At 57.3% G+C, this 12,240-nt stretch overlaps 1 protein-coding gene and 1 long non-coding RNA gene across 3 annotated transcripts; one reads left to right on the top strand and one right to left on the bottom strand.

Annotated features, from left to right (window-relative positions):
* Positions 1 to 430: 430 nt before the first annotated feature.
* LOC138849022 (uncharacterized) lies at positions 431 to 2,726 on the bottom strand. Its single transcript, XR_011387345.1, has 2 exons — positions 2,601 to 2,726; positions 431 to 683 (listed from the first exon to the last, which is right to left on the bottom strand). It is a non-coding gene; the product is annotated as an uncharacterized lncRNA (long non-coding RNA).
* On the top strand, positions 2,007 to 11,612 carry PROC (protein C, inactivator of coagulation factors Va and VIIIa). Of its 2 annotated transcripts, XM_008258416.4 has the most exons (9): positions 2,007 to 2,307; positions 4,177 to 4,263; positions 5,437 to 5,603; positions 6,577 to 6,601; positions 6,740 to 6,877; positions 6,982 to 7,116; positions 8,302 to 8,453; positions 9,351 to 9,468; positions 10,699 to 11,612. In XM_008258416.4, the coding sequence occupies exons 1-9, from the start codon at positions 2,262 to 2,264 to the stop codon at positions 11,286 to 11,288; spliced, it is 1,458 nt and encodes a 485-aa protein (XP_008256638.2). In that variant the 5' UTR covers positions 2,007 to 2,261; the 3' UTR covers positions 11,289 to 11,612.
* Positions 11,613 to 12,240: the final 628 nt, after the last annotated feature.

Below are 12,240 nucleotides of genomic sequence, written 5' to 3'. Positions count from 1 at the left end.
AGTCACAATGATGGGACTGGTGTTGTAGTGTAGCAGAAAGCTCTGGCATCCCGTATGGGTGCCACTTGGAGTCCCAGCTGCTCCACTTCTGGCCCAGCTCCCTGCTAATGCACTTGGGAAAGCAGCAGAAGATGGCTCAAGTGCTTGGGCCCCTGCACCCATGTGGAAAACCCAAAAGAAGCTCCTGGCTTCGGCCTGGCCCAGTCCCTGCCGTTGTGGCCATCTGGGGCATGAACCAGTGGATGGAAGATCTCTCTTTCTCTCTCTCTCTCTCTCTGACTTTCAAATAAAAAAAATTTTTTTAATTAAATTTGATAAAAATCACAATGATGCTTGATTCATGAGGATATTTTTACTCTTTCTGAGTCGCTGTCTTCAGCCTTTGGGAAATTTTGAATGTAATGATCAAACTAAAAATGCTCAAAGGTAAAACTTTTTTATAAATTTATTTACTATTTTGAAAGGCAGAGTTACAGAAGGAGAGAGAGAGAGAGAGAGAAAAGAGAGAGAGGACTTCCATCGTTGGTTCATTCCCCAAATGGCTGCAATGGCCGGAGTTGAGCCAATCCAAAGCCAGGAGCCAGGAGCCAGGAGCCAGGAGCTTCTTCTTGGTCTCCCACAAGGGTGCAGGGTCCCAAGGACTTGGGCCATCTTCTACTGCTTTCCGAGGCCATAGCAGAGAGCTGGATGGGAAGTGGAGCAGCTGGGTCTCGAACCGGCGTCTAGCTGCATCTTAACATGCCTCAGGGAGTCAACACTGTGAGACTGAGCAAGAGTGCTAGAGAGCTTGGTTTTGCAGCAAAGCTCCTACTGCCTCTGTAACTGTCAACCCACCCAGGAGAGCACAGCCCCCACGACCTGTTCACCTCCTCAAAGTTCCACTTCCAAACATCATTAACATACGACTTTGGTGTTTCAGTGTCCAGCACGTGAATTCCTTTTTTTTTTTTTTTAAGATTGATTTATTGGAAAGGAAGAGTTTCAGGGAGATCTTCCATCCACTGGTTCACTCCCCAAATGGCCACAATGGCTGGGGCTGGGCCAGGTCGAAGCCAAGAACCGGAAACTTCTTCCAGCTTTCCCATGTGGATGCAGGAGTCCCGAGCACTTGGGGCATCTTCTACCACTTTCCCAGGCTCATTAACAGGGGCTGGACCAGAAATGGAGCATCAGGGCCAGTGCTGTGGTATAGCAGGTAAAGCCGCCGCCTCCAGTGCCAGCATCCCATATGGGCACCGGTTCGAGTCCCAGCTGCTCCACTTCCAATCCACCTCTCTGCTATGGTCCGGGAAAGCAGCCTTTCTGGGGTCCTGCTCCTTTTTTTCTCCCTTGTGCACGGAAGTAGCCAAGTGGGACCAGGAAGACCTGACCTCTCACCTGGATTGGCTCCCCACCAGCTCAGTGAACCTGGGTGAGTAACGCAGAATGACCACGTCCTCATCCGGAAGGGAGAAGATCCAGTAATGGCTGCGTGTGCATCGGGTAGGGATTTGAGCCACGGAAGCTACGGTGCTGTCGAGTACACAGCTGTTGTTACATAAATGTCAGAGTCTTTTTTTCTTCTACAGTAGCAAATAAAACAGGTGCGACCTAAAGTTAATGACCTCCTAGTTTTGATGAAATAGCAGTTAAGCCGATTGTGGACCAACTGCAATATCTCTGTGAAGAATATTTCCTTCTGGAGTTGCACTTGTGGCGTAGCAGGAAAAGCCACCACCCTCGGCAGTGGCATCCCATAAGGGCACTGGTTCAAGTCCCCACTGCTCCAAATCTCATCCAGCTCCCTGCTAATGCGCCTGGGAAAGCAGCAGGGAGTGGCCCAAGTGCTTGGGCCTATACCACCCAACTGGGAGGCCCAGATGGAGTTCTAGTCTCCCAGCTTCAGCCTGGCCCAACATTGACTGTTGTTGCCATTTGGGGAGTGAACCAGTGGATGGAAGATCTCTCTCTCTCTCTCTCTCTCTCTCTCTCTCTAACTCTGCCTTTCAAATAAATAAATAAATCATTTAAAAAAAATTGCCTGTGCAGAACAAGGACAAAATCCCTGACCTCAGCCAGCCACTCAGAAGCTACCACGAGGCCACATCTGTGGACCAAGGGTGCTGCCCAGCAGGAAGGCAGGCTCTGGGCGAGCTGAGCTAGTGGAGCCAGCACCTGTAGGGTGAGTGCCACTTGTTTGTTTATCTGTGCAGAGCGAGGCCCCAGCCCCAAGGGCCAAGCAAACACCCCTGGTTATGGATTAACCCGAGTTCCAGGCTGTCATGGCGGCAGGAAGACGAACCTGCGGTTTCTCCAGGGCCCACCCCTGTAAGTCCCCCTCCAGGCAGGTCTGGGAGGGGAGAGAAGGGCAGAGCCGTGAGGAAGGTGGAAGTCTTGAGCCAGGGTCCTTGGGGTGAGGGGACATTTGTGGTCAAGGGCAATGGCCAAGGCTCTGTCTGCCCCTCCCCCACCTGGCTGCCACACTCCCCAGCGGCCTTTCACCGTGGGCCTTCCTCTTGCCAGACTTTGGGGCAAGTGGTTGTTGGCTGGGGGGTCTCCAGGGCCATCCCCAGGGGGAGCTTGGCGTCCAGGACCCCTTATTCTCCCCATCCCACCCGTACCTTTGAACTTGGGGTGTCTGCCTCAGACCAATGTCAGGCTAGCCCGGTTGGGGGCTCTGGGTCTCCAGGCTGCAGGGCTGCATTTGCAGCCTTGGAGGGTGTGGTGGTTTGGAGCGGAGGTTAAGGTTCCAGGCCTGCAGCCACATAGGCTGGGCTTGAGTCCCAGCTCTGCTGTCTCCTGGTTGTGGGGTTTTTTTTTTAAAGATGTATTTGCTTATTTGAAAGGCAGAGTTACAGAGAGGCAGAGACAAAGAGAGGAGAGAGGTCTTCCATCTGCTAGATCACTCCCCAAATGGCCACAATGGCTGGAGCTGAGCCCATCCAAAGCCAGGAGCCAGGACCTTCCTCCAGGTCTCCTAGGCAGGTGCAAGGCCCAAGGACCTGGGCCATCTTCCACTGCTTTCCCAGGCCAAAGCAGAGAGCTGGGTCCGAAGTGGAGCAGCCGGGACTTGAACAGGAGTCCATATGGGATGCTGGCACTGCAGGTGCTGGCTTTACCCGCTATGCCCCCTGGTTATGGATTTTTAGTAAGCAACTTGCCTCTGCTGAGCCTGTTTCACCCTCTGTGAAATGTGGGTGACAACCTTAATGCCCATGTCCTTGGCTGAAACAAAAAACTATTCATTGAGCATTTGCTATATTCAATCCCTATTTTTTATTTTATATTTTTTAAAGATTTATTTATGCATTTGGAAGAGTTACAGAAAGATCTTCCCATCCATTGGTTCACTCCCCAGAAGGCCACAACAGCCAGGCCTGGGCCAAGCAGAAGGCAGGAGCCAGGAGCTTCTTCAGCGTCTCCCACATGGATGCAGGAGCCCAAGCACTTGGGCCGTCTTCCACTGCTTTCCCAGGAGTACTAGGAGGGAGCTGGATCAGGAAGTAGAGCATTCAGGACTCGAACCAGTGCCAATTTGAGATGCCAGCCTCACAAGCAGTGGCTTTACCTGTTATGCTGCAACGCCAGCCCCCAAAGCCTGTTTTAAGAGCTTTAAGTGGATTAACTCATTTGATTCCCACCAGCATCCTCTAGGGCAGAAACAGTGATTCTGCCCATTTTTCGAAGGAGAGAACTGAGTCATGGGATGGTAAAACACCTTGCCCGCCAGGACAGCTGGAGCTGGGTTTGGCAATGGAAGGTTGAGCTCTGGGACCTGGCCTCTGACTCATGTACAGACAGCTTGAGAGACACCCTAAGTGTGCAACCTGTGCCAGCTGTTCTTAGCCCAGGAAGCAGACAGACCTGCAAAGGCACAGTGCCCACCGCCCTCTAAAGATGAAGCCAGGAAGGCCTCACACCTTTGTGTACCAGACGTTCAAGAGCTGAGTCCCCTCTGAATTTTGCAAGGCTCCTGGGCCCTTCCCATGCACAAAGGCAGCTACACCATCCCAGCCTTGGATAGAAAAGGGGGCTGAGGCTCTAGGGGGCTCTCAGTGAATGAGGAACCTCAGCCCCCCAGCTCCCTGACCGTCAGCACCCCTGGGAGGGCCCTTGAATTCAGCTCCATGCCTATGCGGGGGAGGCAGAGCAGTGGCTGAAGGGGCTGCCAGGAGCTCAGACGTCCTCCTCAGACAGGTGCCAGCAACTCCAGAATGTGGCAGCTTGCAGGCCTCTTGCTGTTCGTGGCCACCTGGGGGACTTCCAGCACTCCAGCTCCTCCTGGTAAGGCCGTCTCCACCCCACACCCAGACCCCCAAGCCCTCCGCCAGGTCCTCACCAGCACCTGCCCTTGTACCTGCTCCTGGGAGCCTCAAGCGAGATGAGGGGCAGGCGGGATGGGGTGGAGTCCCAGGTAGGCCCCCTGGGGGAGTCGTCAGAGGGGCTTGGAGGGTGCACTGTCTTATGGCCTCAAGCTCCTTTCTGGACCCTGGGGGTGGGTCACAGAGCCCCCTAGACCTTCCCCCACCAACCCCTTCCCCCTTAACCCCCAACTGTGAAGACCCTGGACTCAAGCCAGCATACACACTGCCCAACATGATACTTTATCCTGAAAACAGCCCCCACCTGCCTCTTCACCCCCCTGCCCCAACCCCGTCCCTGGTTCCCAAGCCATGAGGAGGAGGAGGCCACGACTCCCCGGCAGACCCACAGAACCCCTGGGGCTCTCTCTTGCTTTTGTGCCTCTTCTTGAACTGCTTGTCTGCCTGGGGCACCCTTTCCCACCACCCCCTCACACACACCCCCACTGCACCTGTGGGTCAGACTCAGCTTAGGCACACCTTCCCCTGGGATCCCCTTCCATCCACCCGACCTGCTCACTCCCCTAACTCCATCACTCCCTCCTAGCTGCCTCATGTACCTAAGACAAACACCTCTTAGCGCCCAGAAGACATCCGGCAGCATTCACTGGGTGACTGTTGACCAGGTGTCCCAGGAGGAGCAGGGGGACTCTCAGGAGGGGGTGGGGAGGCGGATGGAGTGGCCTAGCAAGATGAAGCTGCATCGGCTGCATCGGGAGGATGCAGAGACCACTGAACTGTTATGTCCACAGGGGCAGCAGCCACATCTGGCTTTTGTCCCTGTGCTAGGCACTGTAGCAGTGTGATGATCTCCCCATTTTTCAGATGACTAAACTGAGGTTTAGAGAGGTAAAGACACCGGCTCAAGGTCACACAGAGGTCAGCTTGGGGTTCAAAGTGGGGAGGGGCTGTCCTTGTGTAGTCAAGGCTCCTGTCCCACGGTGCAGCCGGCTTCCTGGGGAGGAGCAGGGCAGAGTGTCCTTATCCTGGGGACCCAAGGTGAGACCTCCCCAGGCTGGGGCCCCCCTAGCTTGCTGCCTTGGAGCCCCCCTCAGGCCCCTCCACCACAGTGAGTCCCCTGCCCCTCCAAAACCAGACTCGGTGTTCGCGAGCCGTGAGCATGCCCACCACGTGCTGCGCATCCGCAAGCGTGCCAACTCCTTCCTGGAGGAGCTGCGGCCCAGCAGCCTGGAGCGCGAGTGCGTGGAGGAGGTCTGCGACTTAGAGGAGGCCAAGGAGATTTTCCAGAGTGTGGACGACACGGTAAGGGCGCCTGGGAGGCCCAGAGCATGAGGTGGGGTGGGGGTGGGGGCCTGGGAGAGCAGGTGGGGACTGACCACTGATGCCCTCCTAGGGGCATGGGGAAGTGACAGACCCCAGCATCTGCTCCTCCCAGCTTGCCATGGGTAATAAATGGATGCTGGCCCTGTGGTCCTACACACTACTATCAGAAACAGAACTCCAAAGTGAGCTCCAAGAAAAACAGAGCATGGCGTAGCCCGGGCTGGGATTCTCAGCTGCCACCACTGTAGGCAGCTCAGTCCACCTGCAGCCGCCACTGGCCACCACTGTCTCCTCTCTCCCTCCCTCTCTCTTTCTCTCTCTGTCTCTCCAAGGCAGTTCAGTCCTTCTGTACCTGCAGCCACCACTGGCCACCACTGCCTTTCTCTCTCTCTCTCCCTCTCATTCTCACTCTCACTCTTGCTCTCTGTATGACCAGAAGGCCACCATCTCTGCTCCCACCCATGCATCTGCCTGCAGACCAGGCTGTGTGTGACCAAGACCCCGCCCCCCACTGTCTCTCATCACATACTCTCGCTGTGTCTCAGTTCGAATGCTCAGGCAGAAAATCTGAGCTCAGAGCCAGCAGTCGGAGTGGCACCTGAGGTCTGGTTAGAAACACAGACTCTGCCTCCCCAGAATTTCTGAACCTGTAACCCATGTCTCAGCAGCTCGGTGTACACCACTGGTTTAGGGCAAGCCAGGCTGCAAGAGAGGTACCCAAAGCCAGAATGGATAGGACGTGCAGGGGCTGGAGGGAGGCAGAGGAATCTGTGTCTGTTATGGTACTGTGTGAGTGATAGCAAGGGGCCACAGCATGGGGAGAGTGCGCAGGGAACCCGAGGTCCTGGAGGCTGGCGATCCCTGTTTGTCCGGAGCCCCCTGCCCCACCTGGGTCACAGCGGGGAGACGCTCCCTGCACTCAGGGCCGCTGACGCCGCCCGTCTCTCCACAGCTGGCCTTCTGGTACAAGTACGTCGGTGAGTGCTTTCGAGGCACCGGGGTTGGGCTGCCGGAGCCCCCTCCCTTCGGGGTCTCTGGGCCGCTAGGGATGCGGGAGGGGGCTGGAGGCACCCGTGACCCTCATCGCCGCCCCTGCACTCCGCCCTGCGTGGCAGACGGTGACCAGTGCGCGGCTCTGCCCTCTGAGCACCCGTGCTCCAGCCAGTGCTGCGGCCATGGCACCTGCGCCGACAGCATCGGCGGCTTCAGCTGCCAATGCCATGGCGGCTGGGAGGGCAGCTTCTGCCAGTACGGTAAGCTGGGGGTGCCAGGCGGGCGGCGGGGCCCCTGCGGGTGGCGGGACCGGGGCGCTGCGCTACCGCTGGCCCTCGCCGCTCTCTCCACCCGGTCCGCGCAGAGGTTCGCTTCTCCAACTGCTCTGTGGACAACGGTGGCTGCGCCCACTACTGCCTGGAGGAGGAGGCCGGGCGCAGCTGCAGCTGCGCCCCGGGCTATGAACTGGCGGACGACCACCTGCAGTGCGAGCCAGCAGGTGAGGGCCCCAGCCCGCTCAGGGATCCCACTGGGGTGCTCCAGGGCGTGGGGGGACTCCAGGGAACTCCTGGGGGCGAGCCGGAAACGGGATCAGCCTTAGAGTATCCGCAGATATGCCCCCTGCCCCAACGCCTGGAATGGAGAAGTTCCCGCCTTCGCTGTCCCTCGCTGGCTGGCCTTCCTGCAGGTGCCTCTGCTCCCCTGGGGTCACCTCTTGCAGTAGGAGCCCATAGCTGCCTCCCAAGCGTGAGCCGGATCTGGGGCCGCCTCCAGCATCCTTCTCCACCCATCCTGAGTTTGCGCTGATTTTCCCCTTTCCTTCCGCCCAGATCCTTGGGGTGAGGCTCCCGCCTGGCTTCTGACCCCTAGGGGAGCTAGTGACTGGCACTCTGCAGACGGTTGCGTAACTCCCTGTAGGCCACCAAGTTCACGTGGTGCAGGGGGATGGACTTTGGCACGGGTGCAGAGGGGAGTCAGGCCACTAAGGCGGGCTTAGCAGTTTCTCTCCCCAGTGCCCGACACGGCCCCCACCTGCGGTCACACCTGCACTGCTTCCCTCCGAGGCACCCAGGCCTCCTGCCGTCTGTGGTGCAATGCATCCATTTCTGGGCACTCCTGGTGTGGGTTGAGGTTTTTGTTTTCTCCGTCTGCTGAGTCCGTTGCACATGCCCCTGCAGTCCAGCTGCTGGAATTTTGCTTCTACCATCTCCTCGGCGGTCTCTGTCACCAGGCGGTCACTCCCTCTGCTAGTTTCCCACTGCCGCTGAGTCCATCTCCTTCAGCCTGACAAAGTTCTGCAAGATGTGTCCTGTCCTCTCGGCAGAGGCTATCTTGGGGTTCTCCAGCAGGGCCCAGCTCCTTCTGCCCATAATTCCCCTTCTCTGTCAGCAGCCTCACAGCCTGAGAACTTCGTTAAGCATCTCAGGGATTACTCCCAACAGCCCTGGGTGTGATGAACAACCTGTGTGTGTGTAAAATGGGAATGACAGCCCTAGGTCTGCCTCTCGCCAGTAGGTGGCGATGTTTGCTGACTGACTCAGGGACTGGAGGGGTTCTCAGCAGTGTTTGTCTCCTGAGCCCTACTTGGTGGCAAACTGGTTTGCAGCAGGAGGAGGACTGAGGCGGGAGGGCAGTCATGGGAATAGAGCCAGGCGGGCTCCTCATCGCCTCCCCCTGCCTTCAGTGAGATTCCCTTGCGGGAGGCTGGGCTGGAAGAGAATCGAGAAGAAACGCAGTAACGTCAAGCGTGATCTAGAACAAGTCGACGAGATGGATGAAGTGGATCCACGGCTTATTGATGGGAAGCTGACCAGGCGGGGAGACAGCCCCTGGCAGGTAAGAGGAGGGGCAGCGGCTGCCTCTCTCCTTTGCTGGGTCGGGGTCTCTGGGCCCCTACTGGGATTTCTGCTCAGGCTGCAGGGACAGAGACTGGGACAGGGACACTGGCTCATTCCCCACATAGCCACAATGGCCATGGCTGGATCAGGCCAAAGTCAGGAGTCTAGAACTCCATCTGGGTCTCCCACGTGGGTGGCAGGGGCCCAAGCACTTGGATCATATTCTCCTGCTTTCCCAGGTGCATTAGCAGTGAGCTGGATGGGAAGTGGAGCAGCTGGGACTCGAACTGGGGTTCCAAAATGGGATGCTGGTGTCACAGGTGGCAGCTAAACCTGCTGCACTACACTGCCAGCCCCATGCTGCTGGGGTTTTAAGTAAAGGCCCTGCTAATGGGAGGGAGGGCTGACCCCTGAGGACCTCCGTAGCCTCAGCATGGGAACTTATTTGGCTCCTGTGTCTGCCAGGCACTGGTGAGGGGGGATTCCTTGCCCTAACCCTAATCCTAACCCTTACCCTAAGGGGAGGCATGTACAGAAATGAACAGGTGAGCCTTGGGGAGCTCATAGATTCCGGCAGTGTCAGGATCCTAAGCACAGGGCGACCTGTGGGATCAGAGTCAGGGTGGTCATCAGGACAGGAGCTGAGGGAGGCCCAATGCAAATACCCAAGGCAACCTGGGGACCAGAAAACCTTCCCAGAGGGCTCAAGGTCTAGCCCCAGACAGACCAGTGCTGTAACATGTGCAGAAGTAGAAAATTCTAGAAAACAGCCATCCATCTAAGGATGCTCATGTGGCCAGGGAACCCAGGAAAGCACTTGACAGTGTACCCCGGGGGCCAGGGGAGGCCCAGCAGCCCTGGACTGGGAGCTGTGGCCTCCTCTCCTCCATTCCAGGTCATCTTGTTGGACTCCAAGAAGAAGCTGGCCTGTGGAGCAGTGCTCATCCACGTGTCCTGGGTGCTCACTGCGGCCCACTGCATGGAGGAACCCAAGAAGCTCTTCGTCAGGCTAGGTGCGGGCTAAGACCAGACAGCAGGAGGCTGAGGGAGCCAGGGGGTGGAGAACCTCTGGACAGGCAGGCTATCCAGGTTTGGGAGACCCCGGTCTCCAGGGTTCAGGAGCAAGGTGCTGCTTGATCTCCACAGGTGGTGTTTGAAGGAGGAAGCTGAGGTGGGCCCTCCCTGCCCAGCCCTGTGACACCTAGTGTTTTGTAGGTGGAAGAGGGTGCTCTGGAACCCTCTTCAAATCTGGGCACACATGTTTCAAGTGAGGGGCTCACATACATCCTCAATTGGAGCAAGCTGTGTGGGGTCCTGAGCACCCTTGGGTGCAGCGATCCTTAAGCCTTTGACCTCAGGGCCAACCTCACACTGACTGATGGGGATGGAGATGTGCTGCAGGCACTAGGCATCTGCCAAAGCCATCAGCTTCCTCCCCAGCCATCTGGGGGTCCAGGGCCGTGAATGTAGACCCTTCCAGGACCCATGTAAGGCCCACAAAATCACTGGGTCCAGCCCTGCCAAGGCAACCACAGGTGGGACTTGAAATTCAAAATACATCTGCAGCAGGCTCACTTAAAAAAAAAAAAGATTTTATTTATTTATTTGAAAGGCAGAGTTAGAGAGAGAGAGAGAGAAGAGAGAAGGGAGTAAGAGAGAGAAGTGGAGCAGCTGGGACTCGAACTGGTGCCCATATGGGATGCCGGCACCCGCAAGTGGAGGCTTTACCTGCTACACCACAGCACCAGCCCCCAGCAGGCTCTTTTTCAAGTGGATAATTTTGTATGGCTCGTAAATGTTACAAGTACCCACATGATCCTGGGCAGAAAACAAGGGAAAGGTGTGTCGAGAACAGCCAAGCTCACACTGCCTTCAATGGCCTTCGGCACACCCATGGGGCAGCCGCCCCCCCCCCCCCCAGGGCTCAGCTTAGATGCTCCAAGCCCTCCCTCCCTGGTCGCATCAGTCCCGCCCCAGAAGAGGATCCCGTTGGTCCCTCTCTCTGACGCCCGCTGCCCCTGCCCTTGTCTCTCCACTAAAGCGGCTCCATGCTTCTGGGTCCACATGTGTCCAGGTCCTCTGGTTTCCCTCTTGCCTGTTGCCTTCCTGCCATTAGCCCCTTTTAGGCCACCCCGCTCTGGCAGAAAAGTCACCCTTGATGGGGGATCTAGGGCAGATGGCTTGGGATGTGCAGACAGGTTGTGGGGCTCCCAGCCGGCTCCCACAGCGCCCTCTGCCTGCAGGTGAGTATGACCTGCGGCGCAAGGAGAGGTGGGAGCTGGACCTGAACATCCAGGAGGTCCTCATTCACCCCAACTACAGTCGGAGTACCACAGACAACGACATCGCGCTGCTGCGCCTGGCCCAGCCTGCCACCCTCTCGCAGACCATCGTACCCATCTGCCTCCCGGACAACGGCCTCGCCGAGCGAGAGCTCATGCAGGCCGGCCAGGAGACCGTGGTGACGGGCTGGGGCTACCACAGCAGCCGAGAGAAGGAGGCCAAGAGGAACCGCACCTTCATCCTCAACTTCATCACCGTCCCAGTGGCCCCGCAAAACGAGTGCGAGCAGGTCATGAGTAACATCATCTCCGAGAACATGCTGTGCGCGGGCATCCTCGGGGACCGGCGCGACGCCTGCGACGGCGACAGCGGGGGACCCATGGTCGCCTCCTTCCGAGGCACCTGGTTCTTGGTGGGGCTGGTGAGCTGGGGCGAGGGCTGCGGGGACCTCAACAACTACGGCGTTTACACCAAAGTCAGCCGTTACCTCGACTGGATCCACAGCCACATCGAGGAAAAGGAGGCGGCGCCCGAGAGCCCGGCCCCTTAGCCCGCGCCCCCCAGCGGCTGCTCTTGGTAGCAACATATGGGACATTAAAGGGGCTTGCAACCAATGCACCAGCCTGCTGTCCTGTCTGGCCTCCTGTCCCTTCTCTGGGTTGCTCTGGAGAGTAGTAACATTTATGGAGCACCTATTGTATGCCTTGTACGCCACATGCTGTATCCTACTTAACTCCTGAAGTGTGGGGAGGAAAGGAGCAGACCTGAGTTTTCTGAGGTCTGAAGCTGATAAAATGTGTGTGTGGATGGAGGGTGGGGATGGCAGAGTTCTTACTCTTTTTAAGAATGAGAATTAAACTATGTGGCTGTAAAACCGTGGCAGGCTTTCTCAGAGCCTTGGAAGGAGCCTGTGCTAGCCAGGGACCCAGTGAAGCCAGCTGGGGAGTTAGAAGCGTTTAGCTGGAGCTACAGGAGAGAGGAAAGATTATGCCACCAGGACTCAGCCCTCGGTCTGACTCCAAAACCCGCATGCTTCACCCCCCACCTTCTCCTCTGTTCCTGCAGGGCAACTGCCTTGACACCTGCTGGGTGTGGGGGCTGTTGTGAGCCCCCTGCTCCCACACCCCCAGAAGTAGCTGGAGAACCAAGAGGTGTTGCTCCAGCCCAGAGTGAGCACACAGGCTGCTGAAGAACCATGAATTGCAGTGAGCAGCAAGAGGCTTGGTCCTCGGCTCACCTTATCGGTGTCATTGATGGACACAGAGGAGTAAGTTTGAATGCCCTGATTTGAAATCCAAAAGGTCTGGTGGTCAGAGGAAGATGTGGAAATTACTCCTGAACTGACTCTAGCGATCTGTGTGGCATGGGGCGGGTCACTTCTCTCACGGTGTGATGGTTAATGTGGATTGTCAAGACTGACTGGAGATAGGGGTGCCCAGCTGGCAAATCTGTGTTTCTGGGTGTCTGAGCATGGCATGGGAGTGCGTGGGCTGAGTGGCAAA

This window comes from Oryctolagus cuniculus, chromosome 3 (assembly GCF_964237555.1).
Source record: "Oryctolagus cuniculus chromosome 3, mOryCun1.1, whole genome shotgun sequence".
NCBI lineage: Eukaryota > Metazoa > Chordata > Mammalia > Lagomorpha > Leporidae > Oryctolagus > Oryctolagus cuniculus.
Note: the sequence above shows the minus strand (reverse complement) of the source record. Positions and strands in the feature narration are given on the sequence as shown.

What these genes read in the sequence shown, in the direction of transcription:
- PROC (XM_008258416.4), top strand. Translation starts at nt 2,262, where the DNA reads ATGGCGGCAGGAAGACGAACCTGCGGTTTCTCCAGGGCCCACCCCT. An exon ending in TCCAGAGTGTGGACGACACG is followed by an intron (nt 5,604 to 6,576) that starts GTAAGGGCGCCT and finishes GTCTCTCCACAG; the next exon opens with CTGGCCTTCTGGTACAAGTA. An exon ending in GAAGCTCTTCGTCAGGCTAG is followed by an intron (nt 9,469 to 10,698) that starts GTGCGGGCTAAG and finishes CTCTGCCTGCAG; the next exon opens with GTGAGTATGACCTGCGGCGC.